General features: G+C 38.5%; 1 protein-coding gene across 2 annotated transcripts; it reads left to right on the plus strand.

The window, feature by feature from the left end:
- The first annotated feature begins 111 nt into the window (after positions 1-111).
- On the plus strand, positions 112-25554 carry C2H3orf33 (chromosome 2 C3orf33 homolog). 2 transcript variants are annotated; one of them, XM_055569272.1, is made up of 5 exons: positions 112-296; positions 2166-2225; positions 5052-5199; positions 22290-22450; positions 24956-25554. In XM_055569272.1, the coding sequence occupies exons 1-5, from the start codon at positions 183-185 to the stop codon at positions 25355-25357; spliced, it is 885 nt and encodes a 294-aa protein (XP_055425247.1). In that variant the 5' UTR covers positions 112-182; the 3' UTR covers positions 25358-25554. The 2 variants fall into 2 exon arrangements, with proteins under 2 accessions (XP_055425247.1, XP_055425248.1); XM_055569273.1 differs by lacking the exon at positions 112-296 and adding an exon at positions 560-747.
- Positions 25555-26720: the final 1166 nt, after the last annotated feature.

Here is a 26720-nt window from a genome sequence, read left to right on the forward strand (position 1 = left end):
GTCGGGAGGACCTCCCTGGGCCACTTCTTGGTTGCTGAGAACCCGACCCGAAGGTCGGCTCGCGAGGCGCCCTCTCTAGCTGCAGGAGCTTGGATCCCGCCATCCGCCCGCCCGCCCGTGGAGAGCGGCGCCCTCTGTCGTCCGGTCGAGGAGGCGGCGCCCTCTCCCGGGAGGCCGGGAACATGGCGGGGCAGCCCGCTTCCCCGGCCACACCGTCGCCCAACCGGGACGGAGCAGCGCCCAACGTGGTGGCGCGGATCTCGCAGTGGGCCGACGACCACCTGCGCCTCATCCGGGTACTGCAGGCCGGGCGGTGGTGGGCGCGGGCCGCGCAGCGCCAAGCTGAAGAAGACGCGTCCTGGGGGAGGCCCGGGCAGCGGCGGAGGGCCGCCGGATCGGGGCGGCGTGTGCGGGGCGGCCGGGGCGCGCGGCCTGGCGGGGCTGCCGCGACCCCATCACTGCCTTGACTGTGCTGGGCCCCGGGATGCCTCCGAGGGGAAGCTGCAGCCCAGCGCTGGGCACCAGCGGGGCCATTGGAGCAGTTGGGGAGGGGCGGGCAGTTTGAAAAAGGCGGGGCGTCGCAGGCGACCAGGGGAGAGAAGATTGTGACTAAGCCCTGGTGGTGATTTCTTTGTTTGTAACAAAGAATCAAGGGGGCTGCCTGCTTCGTGGATGGTGTGGAAATTGCTGAAATGGAGGAGTTGGGATAAATGATTTGTTGGGGAAATCTACAGAGCTTTTTGCAAGGTGAAATTGAAGATGCCTGTTAGACTTCTAAAGGAGATGTGTGAACTTGAAGGTGGTCATTAGACTTCCCAACGTAGCTTAGGTGTTCTAGGCAACTGGATACAGGAGTCATGTCTTGAAGGGAGATCAGAACGGGAATCTGGGAGTGGGCTGCATAATACCTTAAGTATTTAAAGTGTAAATAAACCTTATAGTATTTTAGTATTATTATAGAAAACTTCTAGTATTCAAAGCTTGGATGACTTCGAGCGAGTCAGAAAAGCTCCTGAAAAAGCTCTAGGACTGAGACCTGAGGGCCTCTCTAACATTTAGAATTTGGAGAGTGAAAAGGAGATAAGCAAAGATTCGGAGGGAACAGACAGAGGGGAAGAGGAATATCAGGAAAACCAAGTGTGCTAGAAGCCAAATGAAGAGATTGTTTTCAGATGGGAGAATTCTGCTGGGAAGTTGAGTAGGCTCATTATGTTTGCAAATACTTGGCAGCCAAAGTGCCAGGACCATGTCTATTTTCACTCACCATGACTGCAGCTCAATGCTGAGACCGCAGCTCTCTCACCTACAGCTCAGTCCTGAGAACAGTGCCTGCCACTTATGTTAAACATAAATATGTTTAACATTAATGAATTGTATACATATATATGTGTGTATGTATACACAGAAACACGGATGTTAATTGACAAGGCCTTGGTTCTTCCAATTAAGCAGGAAGAGATGCACTGGTTAATTTCAAATAAAAAAATAACCTCATCAGGATTGGGAGAGGAAACAGTATGTAAATTAGTGTATGGATGTTTTATTCCAAATAATCCAATCACAGAATGTACTCTTGTATATATATATATACAATACATATAATCATCTCTTATATGCTTAGTTGTGTTTATTGAAGGAAAGCACGTTAGATTACCACTGTTGGTGAGGGAGTTGCAGGATCCTTATTAATTAAACTTTAGATCAATTTCAGTTTAAATGAAATACATTGCTATGATTTTCCTGACTGTTTGCCTCATCTGTTTCCCAAGTGCTGTGTTTTATGGTATCAGTAATAAAGTTTTCTACTAAATACTTTAATTCCACCTGCAGACTTAGGGTTATGGAGTTCCTATGGGTCTTGCAGAAAAAGTATTAATAATTAGACTGATTCATTCAAGGGACTCATGGTTAAAGCAATACAATCAATAGAAAACAGTACGGTATTATATATATAATTACTGTGTGTACCAGATTGTCTGGGAGAAAAAGGGGAAGATTAATGGGTGGTGGGCAGTTGGTTTTTTTGGAAGAAGTGGGCCTTAGTTGAAGGATAAGCCTTATTTGAGAAGTTAGGTATAAGGGATGACTTTTTTTCCTGCCTTCTATTTAGTACTTTCAGTATTGTGAATAATAATTAGAATTAATCATAAAATCTCTTTCTAAAGAACATCAGCACTGTAATGGCCATGGCCGGAGTAATGTTACTTCTAAGAAGTGTTCGACTGGTAAGTTAAAAAATTAAGACATTATGATAAGCACTAGACAGTTAGTTTCTCTCACTTCAGATGATTTTTATCTTAACATGGGTATCATTTTGTTATTCATATTAGAAGCTTTTAGATAACATTTTAGAACAGTGAACATACTTTAAGATGTTGGTTTAAAAATAACACATCCACAGGGTTTTATGGAAAGAATCGCACAACCTGTCTTTCCATAATGACTTTTCTTCATACTTGAAATAAATAATCACTAAATTTGCATTTCAGATGCTGAAGAATATCTCAAAAATGTTTTCTGTAGCGGTTTTAGGTTTAAATTGAATTATGTCCCTTTGAACTAAATAATTTATGCTTATTTAGTGTGTTTTTTTGCCCTTTCAAAAAGTATTTTAATAACAGACATTTTGGAAATGTATTTGATAATTCAGGATTTACAAGTACTTTTAATATACCTGATTGTTGTCATAGGATGTCATTTCAGTGTCATACTGGAATAGATATATTGCTTCTGTATATATTTATTTCCTATACTTATCTCTATATTGTTTTGTATTATCATTGACTACACCTTGTTACCATACTACATTTTTTCCAACTGTTGCCTTTACACCCAGACTCCGATTTCAGAACTTTTGTCTTTTTTTCCTTCTTTTTTTCTTTAATGCCTTGAACTCACTTTTTTAAAGCTGAGATGTAATTGTCCTCCAGCGCTGCCTAGGTTTAAGGTGTCCAGTATAATGATTTGACTTACATACCTCAGGAAATGATTACCACAGTAAGTTCAGTGAACCTCCATCATCTCATATAGATACAAAATTAAATAAACAGAAAACAATTTTTTTCCTTGTGATGAGAACTCTTAGGATTTACTTTCATGTATAACAACTTTCATGCATAACATACAGTATTGTAAATTATATTACTCATGTTGTACATTACACCCCTAGTATTTATTTATCTTATAACTGGAAGTTTGTATCTTTCAAGTTCTCCCTTCCTCCATCTCCTACCTCTCATAACTGGAAATCTGATATGATTTTTTATGAGTTTGTTTTTGAAGTAAAATTGACCTACAACACTATGTTATTTCCTGTTACACAACATAGTGATTTGATATTTCTATACATTTCAAAATGATCACAAGTCTGTCACTCTACAGAAATTCTGCATAATTACTGACTGTATTCTCCATGCTGTATGCTTCCTACCTGTGACTCACTTATTTTATAACTAGTCCCATAAAGACTTTGTAGTGTACTTGCTAAGAGCAGGAATACTTTCCTCCATAATCACATTAATATTTTTGCATCTAATAAATTTAACAATTTCTAAAATCCAGTTAACATTCATATTTATCTCCTGAAAATATCCTTTGTAGCTGTTTTTTCTCCCAGTCTTAAGTTTCAGTCAAGGATCATGCACTGTATTTGGTTGTCATGTCTCTTTGGTCTCCTTCAGTCTAGACTTTTATGCCCACTTTAATTTTTGTCTCTCATGACACTGTGATTTTGATGAGGCCGAGTTAGTCTTAGAGAATCTCCTACAGTCTGGATTTGTGTTTCCTCCGTAGATTTAGTGTGAACAAGAAGGTGATGGAGTATGCTGCTTCCTGTTATGCTGCATCAGGAGACTCACAGTGTCTGTCTGTCTAGACACATCTAACATAATTAATAACCTCTTAGCATCATCTAATATCCAGACAATGTTAAGAATTCTTTGATTGTTTCAATGGTGTCTTTTTTAAAAAAAGTAGGTGATCTGTTCAAAGCAGGATTCTAATGGTCCATATATTGTATTTGTTATATCTGTCTCATTTATTTTATAACAGTCTATACTCCCACTCGTTTTTTTTTTCCCCATAAGCCATTTATTTTTTTAGAATAACCAATTCATTTATCCCATTATTAATGTTCCACATTCTGGATTTGTCTGCTATAATGTTTTTCTTGTTTGGAAAAAAATTTTTTTAATGTTTAGACCAACTTTACTATCTTAGAAAGTTGGTTGCTAATTTATCCTTCTGCCTGTTATGAGGCTCTCACCCAGCCATGCTTATGAATTAAGTTTGTTTCTATAGTACTGTTAATATGAAAGACACAGGTATAAAATGTTGAGTAACTCCAAGGTGTTAGGTATTTAAATAAATTCCTAATGTTGGCCTTTTTGGAGGGGAACAATTTCTCCTATGAGATTGAAAAATGAGGGCAAGAAACTTGTTGATTAGTAGTCTAACTTAAATTGCCTCAATTTTGGCTAGGTTCTCCCAGGAGTTGCTGCTATTGCTGTTTAGTTGCTAAATTGTGTCCAACTCTTTGTGACCCCAATGGACTATAGCCTGCAAGGCTCCTGTGTCTGTGGCATTTCCCAGGCAAGAATACTGGAGTGGGTTGCCATTTCCTTCTCCATCTCCCAGAGTACCTGTATGAATAGATAGTGCATTTATAGAATGAGATAGTAACTTAACCAGTAAGATAGTAAGTTTAACCAGATTTGTGTAGTGCCAGGCACAGCTGTACGCTCACTGCTTCTTGATAAATTGTGTCACATTTTAAGGATGTAAGCTTTTTTAAAAGTTAGGAGTCTGTTTAATGTTCTCTATATAGTAGTCTCAAATAGTAAAACAATGACTAAAGGTTTCTAAATAATGTGCTTATAAACACTTCTGTTAAGTCTTTTAAAAATATTAATATAAAATTAAGAACCAAATTAAAAATATTCAGTGGTTATTATGTCTTCTTTAGAGAAGAAATGTTTAGAGAATATAACATGCTTAATTTTAAAATGAAAATAGTAATAAAATGTTATACTTTTCTCCTTGTAAATCAACAGACATCAAAATTCACACGTTCTTCAGATATTCCAGTAGAATTTATAAGAAAGAATGTTAAACTACGAGGCCGACTACGCCAAATAACTGAGAATGGTTTAGAGATTGAACATATTCCCATTGCTTTACCTGTTATATCTTCATGGAGAAGTAAGTAAGGCACAAAAATAATAGCACTAAATAACTATTTTAAAGTTCCTTTATTAGAAGTTATTTTTAAAATAGCAAAAAAAAGTCATTTTAATTTTTAATAACTCTCCGTTGTCTATGAGAGAAAGTCCAAACTCTTAACTTACACAAATGAACATTTATTTATTTTTTATTTAATTAATTAATTTATTTTAATTGGAGGCTAATTACTTTAAAATATTGTGGTGGTTTTTGCCATATATTCACATGAATCAGCTATGGGTGTACATGTGTTTCCCATCCTGAACCTCCCTCATACCTCCCTCCCCATCCCATCCCTCAGGGTCATCTCAGTGCACCAGCCCTGAGCACCCTGTCTCATGCATCAGACCTGGACTGGTGATCTGTTTCACATATGATGATATATTTGTTTCAATGCTATTCTCTCAAATCATCCCACCCTTGCCTACTCCTACAGATTCCAAAAGTCTGTTCTGTACATCTGTGTCTCTTTTACTATCTCACATATAGGGTCATTGTTACCATCTTTCTAAATTCAATACAGTAACTCCAATATATGGAGTTTTCTTTCTGACTTACTTCGCTCTGTATAATAGGCTCCAGTTTCATCTACCTCATTAGAACTGATTTAAATGCATTCTTTTTAGTAGCTGAGTAATATTACATGAAATTAAAAGACGCTTGCTCCTTGGAAGGAAAGTTATGACCAACCTAGAGAGCATATTAAAGAGCAGAGACATTACTTTGCCAGCAAAGGTCCATCTAGTCAAGGCTATGGTTTTTCCAGTAGTCACTATGGATGTGAGAGTTGGACTCTAAAGAAAGCTGAGCGCCAAAGAATTGATGCTTTTGAACTGTGGTGTTGGAGAAGACTCTTGAGAGTCCCTTGGACTGCAAGCAGATCCAACCAGTCCATTCTGAAGGAGATCAGCCCTGGGATTTCTTTGGAAGGAATGATGCTAAAACTGAAACTCCAGTACTTTGGCCACCTCACGCGAAGAGTTGACTCATTGGAAAAGACTCTGATGCTGGAAGGGATTGGGGGCAGGAGGAGTAAGTGACGACAGAGGATAAGATGGCTGGATGGCATCACTGACACAATGGACATGGCTTTGGGTGGATTCCGGGAGTTGGTGATGGACAGGGAGGCCTGGCATGCTGCAGTTCATGGGGTCGCAAAGAGTTGGACACAACTGAGCAACTGAACTGAACTGAATATTCCATTGTGTATATGTACCACAGCTTTCTTATCCATTTGTCTGCTGATGGACATCTAGGTTGCATCCATGTCCTGGCTATTGTAAACAGTGCTGCAGTGAACATTGGGGTACGCATGTTTCTTTCAATTCTGGTTTCCTCGGTGTGTATGCCCAGCAGTGGGATTGCTGGGTCATATGACAGTTCTATTTCTGGTTTTTTAAGGAATCTCCACACTGTTCTCCATAGTGGCTGTACTAATTTTCATTCCTACCAACAGTGTAAGAGGGTTCCTTTTTCTCCACACCCTCTCCAGCATTTATTGTTTGTAGACTTTTTGATAGCAGCCATCCTGACCGGTGTGAGATGGTACCTCATTGTGGTTTTGATTTGCATTTCTCTGATAATGAGTGATGTTGAGCATCTTTTCATGTGTTTGTTAGCCATCTGTATGTCTTCTTTGGAGAAATGTCTGTTTAGTTCTTTGGCTCATTTTTTGATAAAGTCAGGTATTTTTCTGGAATTGAGCTGCAGGAGTTGCTTGTATATTTTTGAGGTTAATTCTTTGTCAGTTGCTTCATTTGCTATTATTTTCTCCCATTCTGAAGGCTATCTTTTCACCTTGCTTATGGTTTCCTTCGTTGTGCAAAAGCTTTTAAGTTTAATTAGGTCCCATTTGTTTATTTTTGCTTTTATTTCCATTGCTCTGGAAGGAGGGAGGATCCTGCTATGATTTATGTCACAGAGTGTTTTGCCTATGTTTTCCTCTAGGAGTTTTATAGTTTCTGGTCTTACATTTAGATCTTTAATCCATTTTGAGTTTATTTTTGTGTATAGTGTTAGAAAGTGTTCTAGTTTCATTGTTTTACCAGTGGTTGACCAGTTTTCCCAGCACCACTTGTTAAAGAGATTGTCTTTTCTCTACTGTATATTCTTGCCTTCTTTGTCAAAGATAAAGTATCCATAGGTGCGTGGATTTATCTCTGGACTTTCTATTTCGTTCCATTGATCTATGTTTCTGTCTTTGTGCCAGTGCCATACTGTCTTGATGACTGTAGCTTTGTAGTATAGCCTGAAGTCAAGCAGGTTGATTCCTCCAGTTCCATTCTTCTTTCTCAAGATTGCTTTGGCTATTTGAGGTTTTTTGTATTTCCATACAAATTGTGAAATTATTTGTTCTAGTTCTCTGAAAAACACTTTTGGTAGCTTGATAGGGATTGCACTGAATCTATAGATTGCTTTGGGTAGTATACTCATTTTCACTATATTGATTCTTCTGATCCATGAACATGGTATATTTCTCCATCTATATGTGTCATCTTTGATTTCTTTCATCAGTGTTTTATATTTTTCTATATATAGGTCTTTTGTTTCTTTAGGTAGATATATTCCTAAGTATTTTATTCTTTTCATTGCAATGGTGAATGGAATTGTTTCCTTAACTTCTCATTCTGTTTTCTCATTGTTACTGTATAGGAATGCAAGGGATTTCTGGGTGTTGATTTTATATCCTGAAACTTTACTATAGTCATTGATTGGCTCTAGTAATTTTCTGGTGGGGTCTTTAGGGTTTTCTATGTAGAGGATCATGTCATCTGCAAACAGTGAGAGTTTTACTTCTTCTTTTCTAATTTGTACTCCTTTTATTTCTTTTTCTTCTCTGATTGCTGTGGCTAAAACTTCCAAAACTATGTTGAATAGTAGTGGTGAGAGTGGGCATCCTTGTCTTGTTCCTGACTTTAGGGGAAATGCTTTCAATTTGTCGCCATTGAGGATAATGTTTGCTGTGGGTTTATTATATATGGCTTTTATTATGTTGAGGTATGTTCCTTCTATTCCTGCTTTCTGGAGGGTTTTTATTATAAATAGATGTTGAATTTTGTCAAAGGCTTTCTCTGCATCTATTGAGATAATCATATGGTTTTTATCTTTCAGTTTGTTAATGTGGTGTATCACATTGATTTGTGAATATTGAAGAATCCTTGTATCCCTGGGATAAAGCCCACTTGGTTATGATGTATGATCTTCTTAATATGTTGTTGGATTCTGTTTGCTAGAATTTTGGTAAGGACTTTTGCATCTATGTTCATCAGTGATATTGGCCTGTAGTTTTTTTTTTTGTGGCATCTTTGTCTAGTTTTGGTATTAGGGTGATGGTGGCCTTATAGAATGAGTTTGGAAGTTTACTTTCCTCTGCAATTTTCTGAATGAGTTTGAGTAGGATAGGTGTTAGCTCTTCTCTCAATTTTCGGTAGAATTCAGCTGTGAAGCCATCTGGTCCCAGGCTTTTGTTTGTTGGAAGATTTCTGATTACAGTTTCAATTTCTGTGCTTGTGATGGGTCTGTTAAGATTTTCTATTTCTTCCTGGTTCAGTTTTGGAAAGTTATACTTTTCTAAGAATTTGTCCATTTCTTCCAAGTTGTCCATTTTATTGGCATATAGTTGCTGATAGTAGTCTCTTATGATCCTTTGTATTTCTGTGTTGTCTGTTGTGATTTCTCCATTTTCATGCCTAATTTTGTTGATTTGATTCTTCTCCCTTTTTTTCTTGATGAGTCTGGCTAATGGTTTGTCTATTTTATTTATCTTCTCAAAGAACAACCTTTTAGCTTTGTTGATTTTGGCTATGGTCTCCTTTGTTTCTTTTGCATTTATTTCTTCCCTAATTTTTAATGATTTCTTTCCTTCTCCTAACCCTGGGGTGCTTCATTTCTTCTTTTTCTAGTTGCTTTAGGTGTAGAGTTAGGTTATTTATTTGATTTTTCTCCTGTTTCTTGAGGTAGGCTTGTATTGCTATGAACCTTCACCTTAGCACTGATTTTACTGAATCCTATAGGTTTTGGGTTGTTGTGTTTTCATTTTCATTCATTTCTATGCATATTTTGATTTGTTTTTTGATTTCTTCTGTGATTTGTTGGTTATTCAGAAGTATGTTGTTTAGCCTCCATATGTTTGTATTTTTAATAGTTTTTTTCCTGTAGTTGACATCTGATCTTACTGCATTGTGATCAGAAAAGATGCTTGAGATGATTTCAATTTTTTTGAATTTACCAAGGCTAGATTTATGGCCTAGGATATGATCTATCCTGGAGAATATTCCATGTGCACTTGAGAAAAAGGTAAAATTCATTGTTTTAGGGTGAATTGTCCTATAGATATCAATTAGGTCTAACTGGTCCATTATATCATTTAAAGTTTGTGTTTCCTTGCTAATTTTCTGTTTAGTTGATCTATCCATAGGTGTGAGTGAGGTATTAAAGTCTCCCACTGTTATTGTGTTACTGTTAATTTCCCCTTTCATACTTGTTAGCATTTGCCTTACATTCTGTGGTGCTCCTATGTTGGGTGCATATATATTTATAATTGTTACATCTTCTTCTTGGATTGATCCTTTGATCATTATGTAGTGTCCTTCTTTGTCTCTTTTCACAGCCTTTATTTCAAAGTCTATTTTATCTGATATGAGTATTGCTACTCCTGCTTTCTTTTGGTTTCCATTTGTGTGAAATATCTTTTTCCAGCCCTTCACTTTCAGTCTGTATGTGTCCCTTGTTTTGAGGTGGGTCTCTTGTAGACAACATATATAGGTGTCTTGTTTTTGTATCCATTCAGCCAGTCTTTGTCTTTTGGTTGGGGCATTCAACTCATTTACACTTAAGGTAATTATTGATAAGTATGATCCTGTTGCCATTTACTTTGTTGTTTTGGGTTCGAGATTATAAACCTTTTCTCTGTTTCCTGTCTAGAGAAGATCCTTTAGCATTTGTTGAGCTGATTTGGTGGTGCTGAATTCTCTGAGCTTTTGCTTGTCTGTAAAGCTTTTGATTTCTCCTTCATATTTGAATGAGATCCTTGCTGGGTACAGTAATCTGGGTTGTAGGTTTTTCTGTTTCATCACTTTAAGTATGTCCTGCCATTCCCTTCTGGCCTGAAGAGTTTCTATTGAAAGATCAGCTGTTATCCTTATGGGGATCCCCTTGTGGGTTAAATGTTGTTTGTTTTTCCCTTGCTGCTTTTAATATTTGTTCTTTGTGTTTGATCTTCGTTAATTTGACTAATATGTGTGTAGGGGTATTTCGCCTTGGGTTTATCCTGTTTGGGACTCTCTGGGTTTCTTGGACTTGGGTGGCTATTTCCTTCCCCATTTTAGGAAAGTTTTCAACTATTATCTCCTCAAGTATTTTCTCATGGCCTTTCTTTTTGTCTTCTTCTGGGACTCCTATGATTCAAATGTTGGGGCATTTCACATTGTCCCAGAGGTCACTGAGGTTGTCCTCATTTCTTCTAATTCTTTTTTCTTTTTTCCTCTCTGCTTCATTTATTTCCACCATTCTATCTTCCACCTCACTTATCCTATCTTCTGCCTCAGTTATTCTACTGTTGCTTCCCTCCAGAGTGCTTTTGATCTTAGTTATTGCATTATTCATTATTGATTGACTCTTTTTTATTTCTTCTAGGTCCTTGTTAAACTTTTCTTGCATCTTCTCAATCCTTGTCTCCAGACTATTTATCTGTAACTCTATCTTGTTTTCAAGATTTTGGATCATTTTTACTATCATTATTCTGAATTCTTTTTCAGGTAAGCTCCCTATCTCCTTCTCTTTTGTTTTGTTTGGTGGGCTTTTATCATGTTCGTTTACCTGCTGAATATTTCTCTGCCTTTTCATCTTGTTTAGGTTGCTGTGTTTGGGGTGACCTTTCTGTATGCTGGAAGTTTGTGGTTCCTCTTTATTGTGGAGGTTACTCCCTGTGGGTAGGGTTGGACAAGTGGCTTGTCAAGGTTAGGGAAGCTTGCATTGGTGTTCTGGTGGTGCAGCTGGATCTCTTCTCTCTGGAGTGCAATGAAGTGTCCAGTAGTGAGTTTTGAGGTGTCTGTGGGTTTGGTGTGACTTTTGGCCACCTGTATTTTCATGCTCAGGGTTATGTTCCTGCATTGTTGGAGAATTAGCCTGGTATGTCTTGCTCTAAAACTCGTTGGCTCTTGGTTGGAGCTTGGTTTCAGTGTAGGTATGGAGGCTTTTGGATGAGCTTTTGTCGATTAATGTTCCCTGGAGTCAGGAGTTTTCTGGTGTTCTCAGGTTTTGGATTTAAACCTCCTACCTCTGGCTTTCAGTCTTATTCTTACAGTAGCCTCAATTCTTCTCCATCCATACAGCACTGATGATAAAACATCTAGGTTAATGCTGAAAAGATTCTCCACAGTGAGGGACACCCAGAGCAGGTCCCAGAGTTTCATGGAGAAGAGAAGAGGGAGGAGGAAGATATAGGTGACCAGGAGGACAAGAGGGGGAATCCAAAGGGGAGAGAGCAGTCTAGCCAGTAATCAATTCCCTATTTGCTCTCCAATTCTGGAATACTCAGAGAGGTTCACAGAGTTCCATAGAGAAGAGAAGAGGGAGGAAGGAGATAGAGGTTACCAGGAGGAGAGGAGGGGCAGTCAAAAGGAGAGAGACCAGTCTAGCCAGTGATCAGTTCCCTAAGTGTTCTCCACAGCCTGGAACACCCAAAGATATTCACAGGGTTAAGTAGAGAAGAGAATGGGGAGGGAGGAGATAGAGGTGACCTGGGGGAGAAAAAGGAGAGTCAAAAGGGGAGAGAGCAATTAAGCCAATAATCACACCCCTAAGTAGAAATGGGTACTGAAGATTGGATTCTTAAAGGTATAAAATTGATAACAAATACCAAAAAGCAAAGATTAAAAATCTAGAGTAGAGGTTAGACTCTCAAAAATACAGTATTAAAAAAATAAAATCACAAAAGTTATAAAAAAAATATATATATGAAATTTGCTTTAAAAATACGGTCTTTTTTTTGCAAGGTAATAGGTTTTAAAAATGAAAATTAAAGGAGTAATAAAGAACTTAAAAATTAAAAAATGATAATAGTAGAATCTTTGGCTGCAGAGAATATAATCAGTCTGATTTCAGTGTAGACCATCTGGTGATATCCATATGTAGAGTCTTCTCTTGTGTTGTTGGAAGAGGGTGTTTGCTATGACCAGTGCGTTCTCTTGGCAAAACTCTATTAGCCTTTGCCCTGCTTCATTCTGTACTCCAAGGCCAAATTTGCCTGTTACTCCAGGTGTTTCTTGACTTCCTACTTTTGCATTCCAGTCCCCTATAATGAGAAGGACATCTTTTTTGGGTGTTAGTTCCAGAAGGTCTTGTAGGTCTTCATAGAACCATTCAACTTCAGCCTCTTCAGTGTTACTGGTTGGGGCATAGGCTTGGATTACTGTGATATTGAATGGTTTGCCTTGGAAAGGAACAGAGATCATTCTGTCGTTTTTGAGATTGCATCCAAGTACTGCATTTCAGACTCTTTTGTTGACCATGATAGCTACTCCATTTCTTCTAAGGGATTCCTGCCTGCAGTAGTAGATATAATGGTCATCTGAGTTAAATTCACCCATTCCAGTCCATTTTAGTTCGCTGATTCCTAGAATGTTGATGTTCACTCTTGCCATCTCCTGTTTGACCACTTCCAATTTGCCTTGACTCATGGACCTGACATTCCAGGTTCCTATACAATATTGCTCTTTACAGCATCGGACCTTGCTTCTATCACCAGTCACATCTACAACTGGGTATTGTTTTTGCTTTGGCTCCATCCCTTCATTCTTTCTGGAGTTATTTCTCCACTGATCTCCAGTAGCATATTGGACACCTACTGACCTGGGGAGTTCCCCTTTCAGTATCCTATCATTTTGCCTTTTCATACTATTCATGGGGTTCTCAAGGCAAGAAAACTGAATTGGTTTGCCATTCCCATTCTGTCAGACCTCTCCAACATGACTCTCCCATCTTGGGTGGCCCCACACAGCATGGCTTAGTTTCATTGAGTTAGACAAGGCTGTGGTCCGTGTGATCAGATTGGCTAGTTTTCTGTGATTATGGTTTCAGTGTGTCTGCCCTCTGATGGAGAAGCTCTATACAGTCAGCAAAAACAAGACTGGGAGCTGACTGTGGCTCAGATCATGAACTCCTTATTGCCAAATTCAGATTTAAATTGAAGAAACTGGGGAAAACCACTAGACCATACAGGTATGACCTAAATCAAATCCCTTATGATTATACAGTGGAAGTGAGAAATAGATTTAAGGGACTAGATCTGATAGACAGAGTGCCTGATGAACTATGGATGGAGGTTCGTGACATTGTACGGGAGACAGGGATCAAGACCATCCCCATGGAAAAGAAATGCAAAAAAGCAAAATGACTGTCTGAGGAGGTCTTACAAATAGCTGTGAAAACAGAAGCGAAAAGCAAAGGAGAAAAGGCAAGATATAAGCATCTGAATACAAAGTTCCAAAGAATAGCAAGGAGAGATAAGAAAGCCTTCCTCAGCGATCAATGCAAAAAATAGAGGAAAACAATAGAATGGAAAAGACTAGAGATCTCTTCAAGAAAATTAGAGATACCAAGGGAACATTTCATGCAAAAATGGGCTCAATAAAGGACAGAAATCGTATGGACCTAACAAAAGCAGAAGATATTAAGAATAGGTGGCAAGAATACACAGAACAATTGTACAAAAAAGATCTTCACAACCCAGATAATCACGATGGTGTGATCACTCACCTAGAACCAGACATCCTGGAATGTGAAGTCAAGTGGGCATTAGAAAGCATGAGTACAAACAAAGCTAATGGAGATGATGGGATTCCAGTTGAGCTCTTTCAAATCCTGAAAGATGATGCTGTGAAAGTGCTGCACTCAATATGCCAGCAAATTTGGAAAACTCAGCAGTGGCCACAGGACTGGAAAAGGTCAGTTTTCATTCCAATCCCAAAGAAAGGCAATGCCAAAGAACACTCAAACTACAGCACAATTGCACTCATCTCATACGCTAGTAAAGTAATGCTCAAAATTTTCCAAGCCAGGCTTCAGCAGTACGTGAACCGTGAACTTCCAGATGTTCAAGCTGGTTTTAGAAAAGGCAGAGGAACCAGAGATCAAATTGCCAACATCCGCTGGATCAATGAAAATGCAAGAGAGTTCCAGAAAAACATCTATTTCTGCTTTATTGACTATGCCAAAGCCTTTGACTGTGTGGATCACAATAAACTGTGGAAAATTCTTCAAGAGATGGGAATACCAGACCACCTGACCTGCCTCTTGAGAAACCTGTATGCAGGTCAGGAAGCAACAGTTAGAACAGGACATGGAACAACAGACTGGTTCCAAATAGGAAAAGGAGTACGTCAAGGCTGTATATTGTCACCCTGCTTATTTAACTTCTATGCAGAGTACATCATGAGAAACACTGGGCTGGAAGAAGCACAAGCTGGAATCAAGATATTTCTCAAGCCGGAAGAAATATCAATAACCTCAGATATGCAGATGACACTACCCTTATGGCGGAAAGTGAAGAGGATCTAAAAAGCCTCTTGATGAAAGTGAAAGAGGAGAGTGAAAAAGTTGGCTTAAAGCTCAACATTCAGAAAACTAAGATCATGGCATCTGGTCCCATCACTTCATGGCAGATAGATGGGGAAACAGTGGAAACAGTGTCAGACTTTATTTTGGGGGGCTCCAATATCACTGCAGATGGTGATTGCAGCTGTGAAATTTGAAGACGCTTACTCCTTGGAAGGAAAGTTATAACCAACCTAGATAGCATATTGAAAAACAGAGATATTACTTTGCCAACAAATGTCCGTCTAGTCAAGGCTGTGGTTTTTCCAGTGGTCGGTCATGTATGGATGTGAGAGTTGAACTGTGAAGAAAGCTGAGCGCCAAAGAATTAATGCTTTTGAACTGTGGTATTGGAGAAGACTCTTGAGAGTCCCTTGGACTGCAAGGAGATCAAACCAGTCCATCCTAAAGGCGATCAATCCTGGATGTTCATTGGAGGGACTGATGCTGAAGCTGAAATTCCAATATTTTGGCCACCTCATGCGAAGAGTTGACTCATTGGAAAAGACTCTGATGCCGGGAGGGATTGGGGGCAGGAGGAGAAAGGGACGACAGAGGATGAGATGGCTGGATGGCATCACCGACTCGATGGACATGAGTTTGAGTGAACTATGGTAGTTGGTGATGGACAGGGCAGCCTGGCGTGCTGTGATTCATGGGGTCGTAAAGAGTTGGACACGACTGAGCGACTGAACTGAACTGAATAGTAGAATATGTCTAGGAATTTCTCTGGAGGTGTTGAGGGCAATGGGGTCAGTTCAGTTTCAGATAGGTCCTTGTTCCAGCTTATACTTCTCAAGGTCTATATGTCCCTTCCAATGTAGCCAATGCTAACTACAGGGTTTTAATCTGTTGCACCTGTCACTTCCAAAGTGGTTCCCTCTTGTTTGTTTATTTTGGCTTCCTCTGTTTGCAAGTGTCTTAAGTATCTAACTTCTGCCCTGACACAAGGGGGCGAAAGTGGTCATTTATTTAGGCTTACTTGTTCAGTTGTGCTGTGGGGAGGCTGGAACACTGCAAACAAATATCACTGGCGTGTGTGGGGAGTGCTTGCAGTGACTTGGCCACACTGGGTTTGTCCGCATTGATGGTGTGTGTGCTTTCCCGGTCTACACTGCTCAGGCTCCAGGTTGCTCTGCAGGGGAACTGTCTAAGGTGGGCCCTGGGTTGTGTGCACTTCCTATGTCTAAGCCACTCAGGTTCAGGTTCTTGGGTACTCCACAAAGGCACAGACTCAGTTGGGCCAGTGTTTTGTGCCCTTCCCAGGTCCGAGCAGCTCAGGCGACCAGGTGCTTGTCGAGCGCACACTGCCTGTGTCGGTGCGTCTTATCATCTCCCCTGTCCCAGCTGCTCGGTTTCCTGGGTGCACAGCGGAAGTGCCATTTCAGGTGTGCTGTGTGTCTCCTCTGTGGAGCTGATCTCTGGCTGTGACCCCCTTGGCGGATGTCAACAGTCCAGGATCCCAGGAAGACTTGGTTAGCAACTGGGAGCCTGCTCGCAGTTTGGTAGAGGATGCCGTCTCTGGGGCCAAGTTTGCCCCTTGCCTTCTGGCTCTGGCTGGTGTCCGCCTGCCTGCCTGCCTCCGGCGGGGATGGGCCAGTCCACTGCTGGCTAGCTCTCCTCTGGTATTCGCTCAGTCCTTTGTTCTGTGAGTGGCCTGGCAGTGCTTTAGGTTAGAGGTTTTTGTGGGAAAGTTCTCTCTCTCTCTCTGCTCTTTGTTTTTTTTCTCTCTGGCTATCCCACAGTTTGGGTTGCTATCTCACGTTAGCTCCCTCAGATTGCCCTCAGGGCATTCAGGCCCGGTCCTTACCCTAAGCAGTGCAGCCTGAGCCTCGCTGTTCAGCCCCCGTTTGCTGGTGGCAGATGCAAGTGTCTGGGGTACTTCTTCACTGGGAGTTGCTGTTAGGGGCATAATCTGTGGGTTTTATTTATTTATTTTTTCCTCCCAGTTATGCTGCCCTCTGAGATTCCAAAACTCCCCAGGATGGGTCTCTGTCCCTAAATCTTTTGTCTCTCTTTTTATCTTTTATATTTTGTCCTACCTCCTTTCGAAGATAATGGATTGCCTTTCTGGGTGCCTGGTGTCCTCCGCCAGTGTTCAGAAGTTGTTTTGTGGTATATGCTCAGCGTTCAAATGATCTTTTGATGAATTTGTGGGGGAGAAAGTGGTCTCCCCGTCCTATTCCTCCACCATCTTAGGACTGCCCCCCACAAACGAACTATTTAATTTGGTTCCAGATTTCTTTTCTTCCTTCCCTCCTTTTTTCACTTAGCTACTCAGGCGTTCAAACATTTATTCCACAAATACTGAACATATATTATGTTCTAGGTCCTAGCTAGCTGTACATGCTGAGTGAAACAAACAAGACCACTCTACCCCTTGGAGCTTACAGTCCAGGTGGAAGATGGGCAACAAAAAAATGAAAAATTGTCCTAAGGGCTATGAAGAAAAGGATCAGGGTGTAGGATGAGCATTACTGGAGCTTTTATGAAGAGGGAATCCACATATATGGTGGTCAGAGAAGGCCTCATTAGAGGCCTGGAGAATGGGAAGGAGCTGGCTAGGAAGAACATGCGTGGGGATGAGCCCAGCTCTTTTGGTAAGGCACGTGAAGGCTCATGTGGCTGGAGCATAGGGAAGAAGGGGACAAGAGACACCAAAGAGGTTGGAGAATTGGACAGAGTCCAGAGCTTGCTGCTGCAATTCCCTTTTCTCCCTGCTTCTCAGCAAAGACCACAGCCACACAGACCTTCCTGCTGCTTCCATGTGTTCTCATGCCTGGGCATAGATCTTTTCCAAGTGCCTGAGCGTCTGTGGATTCTTTTTGTTTGTTTTTTCTCTTTTTCTTTACTATGTGGCGTGTGTCATCTTAGTTCCCCAACTAGGAATTGAACCTGTACCCCCTCCACTGCAAGCATGGAGTCTTAACCACTGGACCACCAGGGAAGTCCCAGTCTGTGGATTCTTTAGGATCTAGCTCAAACTTCAGCTCTTTTGTGAAGCTCTCCTTAACTTCCAAGCAGAACTGGCCTCTTTCTTCCCTATGCCCCAAGCAATTTATACATACTGCAATTACAGTACTAAAACACATTTTCCTGTAATTACGTATCTAGGTTTACATCCTTCTATTGAACTATGAGCCCCTAGTGGAAAGGGAACTTTTCTTATCTAATTATTCACGGTCCCTAGAAAAATAATTTTTAGCCAACAGAGACTTGGCAAAATTGTCAAATGATTTAATTGAGTCATATTTAAAGATCTCCTTAATATTAATTAATTTAATGTTTTAAAGAAAGTTCTTATTTCTTTACCCTGAGATGAATGAATCTCACTCTTCAATTGACATATGGCTATAAAGGAATAAGGTTGATTTTTTTTCTCTCAAGCACACCTGACATGATTGATTTTATTTCTTAACAAATCAAGCAGAACTTACACAGCTTACAACAGTCATTTGAATGACTGTTGTTCCCTAAAGAAAGATTACTTGGGATGTTTATTTGTTGGCCATTTCAGCTCTAAGCATGGTTTATACTTCTAAGTTGTTGTAATAATGCAGTAGTAATTTAAATCTCTCCTGTCGGAAATAGTGATGATTTTTTAGTGCTTAGACAGCAAGGCCATCACTTGTGATTGTCCAGCTGGTGCATTGCACAGCTCCAGGGTTGGTATTCACTGGGTATCTGTCCTGAAAGGTGTGCACTGCCACAGCACTCTAATTGCTATATTAGAGTGCTATAATTGCTATAATATTATTATTAGTGTATTATTAGTATATACATCAAATAATAATGTTTGTCAACTTGGTACAATCAAAATTTTAAAGCTAAAAGGAAACTTACTTCCCCTACTTATTTTAATATTTTCTATAGAAGTTAAAGGTCATGTGTGCAGCCATCTCCCTAACAGTTGATGGAACTAAAGATAGAAAATAGATTCTTTGCTACCCAGTCCACAACTTTGTGTATAGAGTTGCAAAAATTAAAGAAACAGACACACTGACAGATGCTAACCAGTACAAATGTAATGATAGTGTTAATACTTTTTATAACTGACATAAATTGTTCATTAAAAAAAATATTTATTTATTTGGCTACGTCAAGTCTTAGTTGCGGTATGCAGACTCTAGTTGAGGCATGCAGGCTTAGTTTGTCCCACTTAGTCACGTGGGATCTTAGATCCCTGACCAGGGATCGAACCTGTGTCCCCTGCATTGCAAGGCAGGTTCTTACCAGAGAAGTCCCCAAATTGTTCATGTTAAAGAGATCAATTTGCATTTACATTGGTTAAACCTGATTACCTATAAAACAGTTATAGAATCTAGAAGTTGCTTTCCAAGCACTATTTTGAATGACATAATAAGATGTTAGAGCATAATCTTGTTCATTTAAGAATAGCTATTAATTGAAAGCTCCTTACGTTCCTTTCACTGTTTTTACTACCTGGTCTATAGGATAGAGATGGACTTTTGATTTTATTGTAAGGAGGGCTAAGATTCAGGCCCCCCAGATTGAGGCCATTCTAACCAAATGGTTGGGCTCAGATAACTACATCAGAGTAGTCTGTATGGTGTAGTTGAATGTGTTTGGTGTAGAGAGCTTGTGTTCTGTTTCCGATTCAGCCAATGGTTTCCACCACTATCAAACAAGAGAATCGTCACATTTCCAAGACTCCTTCCTCATGACTATTCTGTGATATCCTTGCCTTCCATGATCTTATCTTTGGTTTATATGATGAGGCAAACACACAGAGTTAAAAATTTTTATGAAGTGAAACTCTTAGAACACTTCATTTCTTCAGTAGATATTTACTGAAGACCTGCTCTATTGCTGCAGTTTCAGTATACAGTGGCAAACGATGGATGTGAGCCTACGGTAGTCAGAAAACCTGCAGTCTAGTGATACTATTTCAAAGCTTCTCCTATTCCTAATAGTAAATTTTACCATTTACCTAATGGTAAAAACTAATATTTTTGATATATGTGATATACCTATCTCATGAAATTGTCTACTGTCATGAATCCGTTTATAATATTTATTTATTCAGTCATTTATTATTTCTGTTGTGCGGTTGTGGAATCTGAGTTCCCAGACCAGAGGCTGAACCCAGGCTTCCATAATGAAAGTGCAGAATCCTAGCTGCTAAACCACCAGGGAACTTCCTGATTTTTAATATTCTATAAATCTAGGGGATGAATCAGTTGTTTTGGGATCAAGTACTATCTTTCTAAAAACCTTAGGAATATTAAGTTGTGAAGTTTCCTACCCATCTGATAGAACATAAATGTAACAAAGTCCTTAGTGGTGGTTTACGTGAGTATTCATCTTATGTCTGCAGTTTTCTCCAGGTGCCCATGGTCTTTCCCTTACTTGACATGCTCACTTCCCATTCCTCCCTGTGCCTCTCTCTGTTCATTCTGCAAAACCCAAGCTGTACACTTTTCATGGAGTGCTGTTGGGCTCCTCCACTGGAGCCCGTTTTGCTGTACCCTTATAATCCTTGGCATTGTGTCTTCCTACCCAGTATGAATTAGGTTTTTTAAAAGTATATATGTAAAAGATTTATTGAAGAGCTGGAAAGACAGGGATTCACACAAAGCTAAAATTAGAAATCATAAATATTAAAAGTAACCGCTCCTTTTTCAAGAAAACATCAACTGTTTGGGCAAAAATATTTGATGGATATAACTTACCGTATTCAGTAGATTAGCTTCTGGAAAATTTATGTTTACATTGGTATTGACCATATCATATTTTAAATGCTTAATGGGGACTTTGCTAATTTTAAAGGAATCCCATGACCTTTGCTGAAGTGAAGAATTAGGACATTAATACTCAAGGTTGATAGTGTTGATTAGATTCATGTTTTTGGTCCTAAAGATTTGGTTTTAAAGACTAGAGGATACTTTATTGAAAGACAATTGGTGTTGATGGTGGCATTGAAGGGCTGAAGAGAGGCCTCAGAATCTTTATACTTCCCTTCACTCATTAGGTATTTCATCTGATGATTTCATCTAATCTTTATTATGTGTGTTCTGCTTTAATAAAATTTGTGAATATACTGTATCACAGAGTTTTCTAAGGACATAATCCTCCTACTTATACCTTTTGAAACTTCTCTAACTGAAACTCTAGGACAAGTTTCAAGAAACCCAAGCCTTAAAGAAAATGGTTTTCTATCCTCAAATAATATCATGAGAAACTTCTAGGATATCTTTCTGAACTCAAGTATTACTTTTTCCCTAGCAATTAAATGGACAGACTTTATACTTTCAACTATCAATACTTGTATAAGAGTTTAATATATGTTAAATGTATAATTTCTTTTAAAAAAAGCATTAACTTTTTTTTTTGCCAGCCATTTCCCCTTTTTGGAAAGTTGTAAACTTTTTCTAAAATAAGATCCTATTATTAAAGTTTAATTGGTAAAAATTCTATCCAGAGTTTGCCCAAACAAACTTTCTTAACGCTATGTTGTTGTTCAGTCATGTCTGACTCTGTGACCCTAATGGACTGTAGTACGCCAGGCTCCTCTCAGTTCAGTTGCTCAGTCATGTCTGGCTCTTTGTGACCTGTGAAGTCCAGGCTTCAGTCTGTCAGGCTCCTCTGTCCTCCACTATCTCCCAGAATTTGCTCAAATTCATGTTCATTGAGTCAGTGCTGCTATCTAACCATCTCATCCTCTGCTGCCCCCTTCTCCTGTTGCCCTCAATCTTTCCCAACATCAGGGTCTTTTCCACTGAGTCGGCTTTTCTTATCAGGTGGCCAAAGTATTGGAGCTTCAGCTTCAGCATCAGTCCTTCCAATGAATATTCAGGGTTGATTTCCTTCAGGATTGACTGGTTTGATCTCCTTGCTATCCAAGAGACTCTTCTCCAGCACCACAATTTGAAAGTATCAATTCTTTAGCGCTCAGCCTTCTTTATGGTCCAACTCTCACATCCATACATGACTACTGGAAAAACCATAGCTTTGACTATATAGACCTTATTACTTGGAATATAAATTGATAAAATCCTATCTGGAAATCAGTTTTATAAACTGTATAAAAATAATGTTGACATTAATATTTATTGAGTTGGGAAAACAGCCTCAGTAAATTAAGTGAAAAAGCAGTTTATATGGTTTTATTGATAGTAGGAGCCTATATTATTGAACGACATGACTTGTAGCATTATGTGTATGTGTACATAGAAATAAAGCTGGAAGATTTTTTTTAAAAAAAGGTAAATTGGTTAAACCCCACATCCTGTTCTGGATCTTACTGAAATTAGTTTTTTAAATTATTCCATCTGTTACCTACTTGTATTGTTTTAAAAGACAAGTTGACTATAGAAATAAATGGATCTGCATCTAGAGAGTCTGGGTATTTATAAGTAACATATCCAGTTGCGTTTTGGAGCACAAATGACTTTGGAATTTGCTTTTGCAATTGTGATATTAAAGGTAAACTCTTTTCTACCTAACCTTTTTAGAAGAACCATGCGGCGTTTTGCTGATTAAGTTGGCTGGAGTAGAACTTACTGAAACTGGGAAGGTGTGGTTACAAAAAGAGCTAAAACCTTCCCAAGTACTATGGTTTCAACTTCTTGGAAAGGAGAATTCAGCACTCTTTTGCTACCTTTTAGTGAATAAGGTAAGTAGTGTGAAGAAATAACTAGCAATATTTTATTCTTATTATTTATGCATAAGTGAAAAGTGAACGTGTTAGTCATTCAGTCGTGTCTAACTCTTTGTGACCCCATGGACTGTAGCCCAATATATAAACACATCATTAATTAGAACCTTGATTATATAATGAAACTGGTTTTCTTTTGTCTTTTGTAACTACTACTGCTAGTGATTATATATAAGGAACCATGTTTCATATATAAATTTTTCTATAAAATTTATTATAGAAAATGTTTATATGTTTACTACAGAAAAATAGAAAATTAAGAAAAAGTAAAAAACTTCAAATTATTAATGACTGGCTATTGCTTATTTAAAGAGTATCTTATATATTTATTTATGGACAAGTGTATTATATCACACTTGTTGTAAACCACTTGTTGAGTGTGGTGTCAACTGGTAATTGCAAAGAGCAAGAATGTTTTCTGAAGGTAAATATTGCTCATTCTGGTCCAATACCTTGTAGAAAGGTATGACTTAACATGTAAGTCTTTGAACTCTAAAAGCATTGAGCATATTTAATATTACTGGACATATTTAAATGGAGCCTATTTAAGTACTATTTACTTTAAAAAAAAAAATACTGTTTATGATCCATAGTCAGTCATTGCTTCAGAATTTCCTTACTTTTGTGATTGACCATAGCCATTCTGTAACTGGGAATGCCACAGAGCCTCATTGCTATTGCTCTGTTACTGTCTTGAGTTCTTTGATGTGCCTTCCTCCAAATTTCTTTTGGTGGACGATTACTGAAAAAAGGACATGGAAAAATGAAATAGTTGAAACGTTAATATGAAAGAATTACGAATTGTTTTTTTAACTTACATTATTATGACAGCATTAAGGGTAGTTTTTCTTTTAAAGTTATTTATTATACTACAAGTGAGAATAATCTGAAGAAAAATAATAATCTCACACTAAAGTGATTAGAATGGTAACCATTTTAATTACAAAAAGCTTTCTGAATTAATAGAACACCTAATGAAATCCATTAATTTTTGCATGTCCAGGTCATATTCAGTTCTTTCAAAATAAGAATTATCCAATCTTGATTGGTTGAAGCATCTATATTTAACTAAGTTGATAATACAAAATTATATAAAAGATCCCAAAGGCCTTATTCAAATATTAACTTCTCTTTTAAATTGAGGAGTATGTATTATTTATTCTCAAACCCTGCTATGGAATCATTTTATTCCCATATAAAGGTAGGACTCTGAGTAACCAAGTGGAAGAGCTGGTATTGAAGTCCAGCTCCTTGGGGCTCCTGAGCCTGAACTTTACCTTTTCTGTCATTACCTTATACCAGACTATACGCATATTTCAGTATTTATTTCTGTTGAACTTTTCTGTAGTGTGAGGTTGAATTTTAATTATTCTCATTTTGGTTCAGCTCATTAAATTTAAAAGATTGAGACAAATATGATATACCCTTTAAAACTATTTATTAGCTGCTTATCATCATGTACCAAAAGTTACTGCATTTAAAGAAACAAAAGTTTCCTATATTCTTTTAATCTTAGAAAATGTTTTCTACTTTAAACCTTTAGTTTTCACATTAAAAAATTTTAACTGTGAATTACTTGTCTAATGCAGCTATAAAATTACTAACACCTTGTTAAAATTAATCTTAAGTTAAAATCCCAGAGGGACTGTGGAAACAGCTAAGCAGGATCTCTTTTACACTGTAAATTAGTAAGGGGAAAAAAGTTCCCATTTATCTGGTTTCACTAGGCAGTGAGGTATAACTAAAATTCCTTGAAGTTTGAAGATTCAAGGGCCAGGGCTATTTTTATGTTCATTATTTTATGGGCCATCTTTTAAAAACATTCTTACATGCCAGGCCTTGCTAAACACTGAAATTCTGAACCTAATTTAACAGTTCTGTGATGCTTCAGTCCATTTTGCATTTGTCTACTTTTTAGTTTTGTTAATTTCTTTTGCTGTGGCCTCCTGTCTTTTTCCCTAACTGGTGTGTGCTCCATTCTCTATTCAAACATCAACCAAAAAATCAAAAATCTCTTTTCATACTTTATCGCTTCTACACACTTTTGAGTTAGGTGACCAGTGAGCCTGTGGAGAGCTATGTGTTATAAAAGAGTCAGTTGTCTTTGAGCAAAAGTTTCATCTAGTAATGAAATTCTTGGATTTAACATTAGCTGTTTTAAGCTCTTAAGGACCCCTTTGCATATATATGTATATGTATGTGTGTGTGTAAATATATATATAGTATATTTTGTGGCTATACCACATGCCATATGGGAGCCCTACCAGGGATCAACCCCATGCCCCCTGCAGTGGAAGCACGGATTCTTAACCTTTGTACCACCATGGAAGTCCCATCATTTATATTTTTGACTTTTCTCTGGAGGACTCAAATTGCAGATTGACTGATTTTAAAGTAAATAAGGTACTATGGGTATATTAGTAATTTTATTAAATAATTGGTTTGTGTTATTTTTTATTCAAGGGTAGATTTTTTAGTGTGAGTCTGAATGAAGAAATCCTGAGAAGAGGTCTTGGCAAAACTGTTCTTGTTAAGGGGTTAAGTCATGATTCTAAAATCTACTGGAGAATTCACAGAAATTTACTTAAAGCTGAATTAACAGCCTTAAAAAAAGGAGAAGGAATATGGAAGGAAGACTCTGAAAAAGAAAGTTATTTGGAAAAACTGAAAGGTTCCTGGAGAGAAATATGGAAAAAAGACAGTTATTTAAAAAAAAATGGATCAGATTTCAACTTGAAAAAAGAAAGTTATTATGACAAATTTAAAAGGTCTTATGAAACATGGAAAGAGAACATGAATAACTACTCCTTAATACTGAAGTTCAGAGAGCTTATGAGTCGCATACACTTTCGTAGAAAAGAATGAAATATTCCAAGAGGTCTGGAGGTGACCTACTCCAATAAGAATAAAACGTGTAATTATAATGGATATTTTTCATTGAGTTGAAATGGGAAATTTCCCCAGAAGATCAAAGTTGCATTCTAATGGTATTTAAATATTTAAGAGATGATTCTTTGTACATGTAATATCAGAGTAATGTAAATAAATTGTGATTAATATAGTATGGTTTTAAGAAGAATGAAATACTCCGTAAAAGTTACAGGTTGGGCTTCCCTGGTGGCTCAGTGGTAAAGAATCCGCCTATCAGTGCAGAAAACAACTAAGCCTGTCCAGCACAACTACTGACCTGTACTCTAAAGCCCAGGAGCTGCTACTACTGAATCCCTGCGCCCTAGAGCCTGTGCTCCACAACAGGAGAAGCCACCACAAGGAGAAGCCCGTGAACTACAAATAGAGAAAAGCCTGAGCAGCAATGATGACCCAATGGAGCCAAAAAAAATTTTTTTTATCAGGTTGAAGGAGATATACATATAATGATAGTATATGAAGAGAAAGTTTAACTACTGGCTGTTGTATTATTTTAGTTATTTGGGGCAGCCATATTTAGCTTTTGTTGAAAGACAGTATTTGTTTATTTTGCCGGTTTTTTCAACTTTGATTACTTATAATAAAGGAACTCTTTAGGCAGCATGTCTGAGGCTGCTCTTTCTTTTTCACTGCTGTCTAACTGCTTGTGAATTTGGGGCAGAGCCACAAGGGAAGGTCACTTAGACCGTTTCTAGTAATAAAGAGTAGCTTATTTCCACCTGTTGTTAGATGAGGGGGACAGTCCTGAGAACAAAAGCACAAGTGTGTTGAGGATGGCAGCACAGAGACGGAAAAGAACAGGGATGCCTTCTGACATTGTCGAGATCCCGAGGACTTGAACTCTCTTGCCTCCCAATTTCTCATTATGCAAGGTAATACATTTCTTTATTTTTTAGAGCCAGTTTGAGTGGCTTTGAGGATGTGGCATACAAAAACATGTACTTGCTGCTAAAATCTTCCTGACATTATAAGCTTCTTTCAAAACACCAGCAATGATCTACTCACAGGGTCTCCAGAAGTTTTTCCTAACGGGTTGCAAAGGAACTGACCAAAGTCAGAGGAGTCATCTGGTCCTCTTCATTCTGACTCCTATCAGAATCCGTGATTTAGAAGGGGAAGTTTACTGCTGCTACCTGATTAAAGCAGGGATAAAACATAGCAAGGTAGCATTTTTCTGGTGGTCCAGGGGTTAAGAATCTGCCTGCCACTGTGGGGAACGTGGGTTCCATCTCCGGTCTGGGAAGATTTCACATGCTGAGGGGCAACTAAGCACCTGTGCCACAACTACTGAACTTGCACT

This window comes from Bubalus kerabau, chromosome 2 (genome assembly GCF_029407905.1).
Source record: "Bubalus kerabau isolate K-KA32 ecotype Philippines breed swamp buffalo chromosome 2, PCC_UOA_SB_1v2, whole genome shotgun sequence".
In the NCBI taxonomy this organism is placed as follows: domain Eukaryota; kingdom Metazoa; phylum Chordata; class Mammalia; order Artiodactyla; family Bovidae; genus Bubalus; species Bubalus kerabau.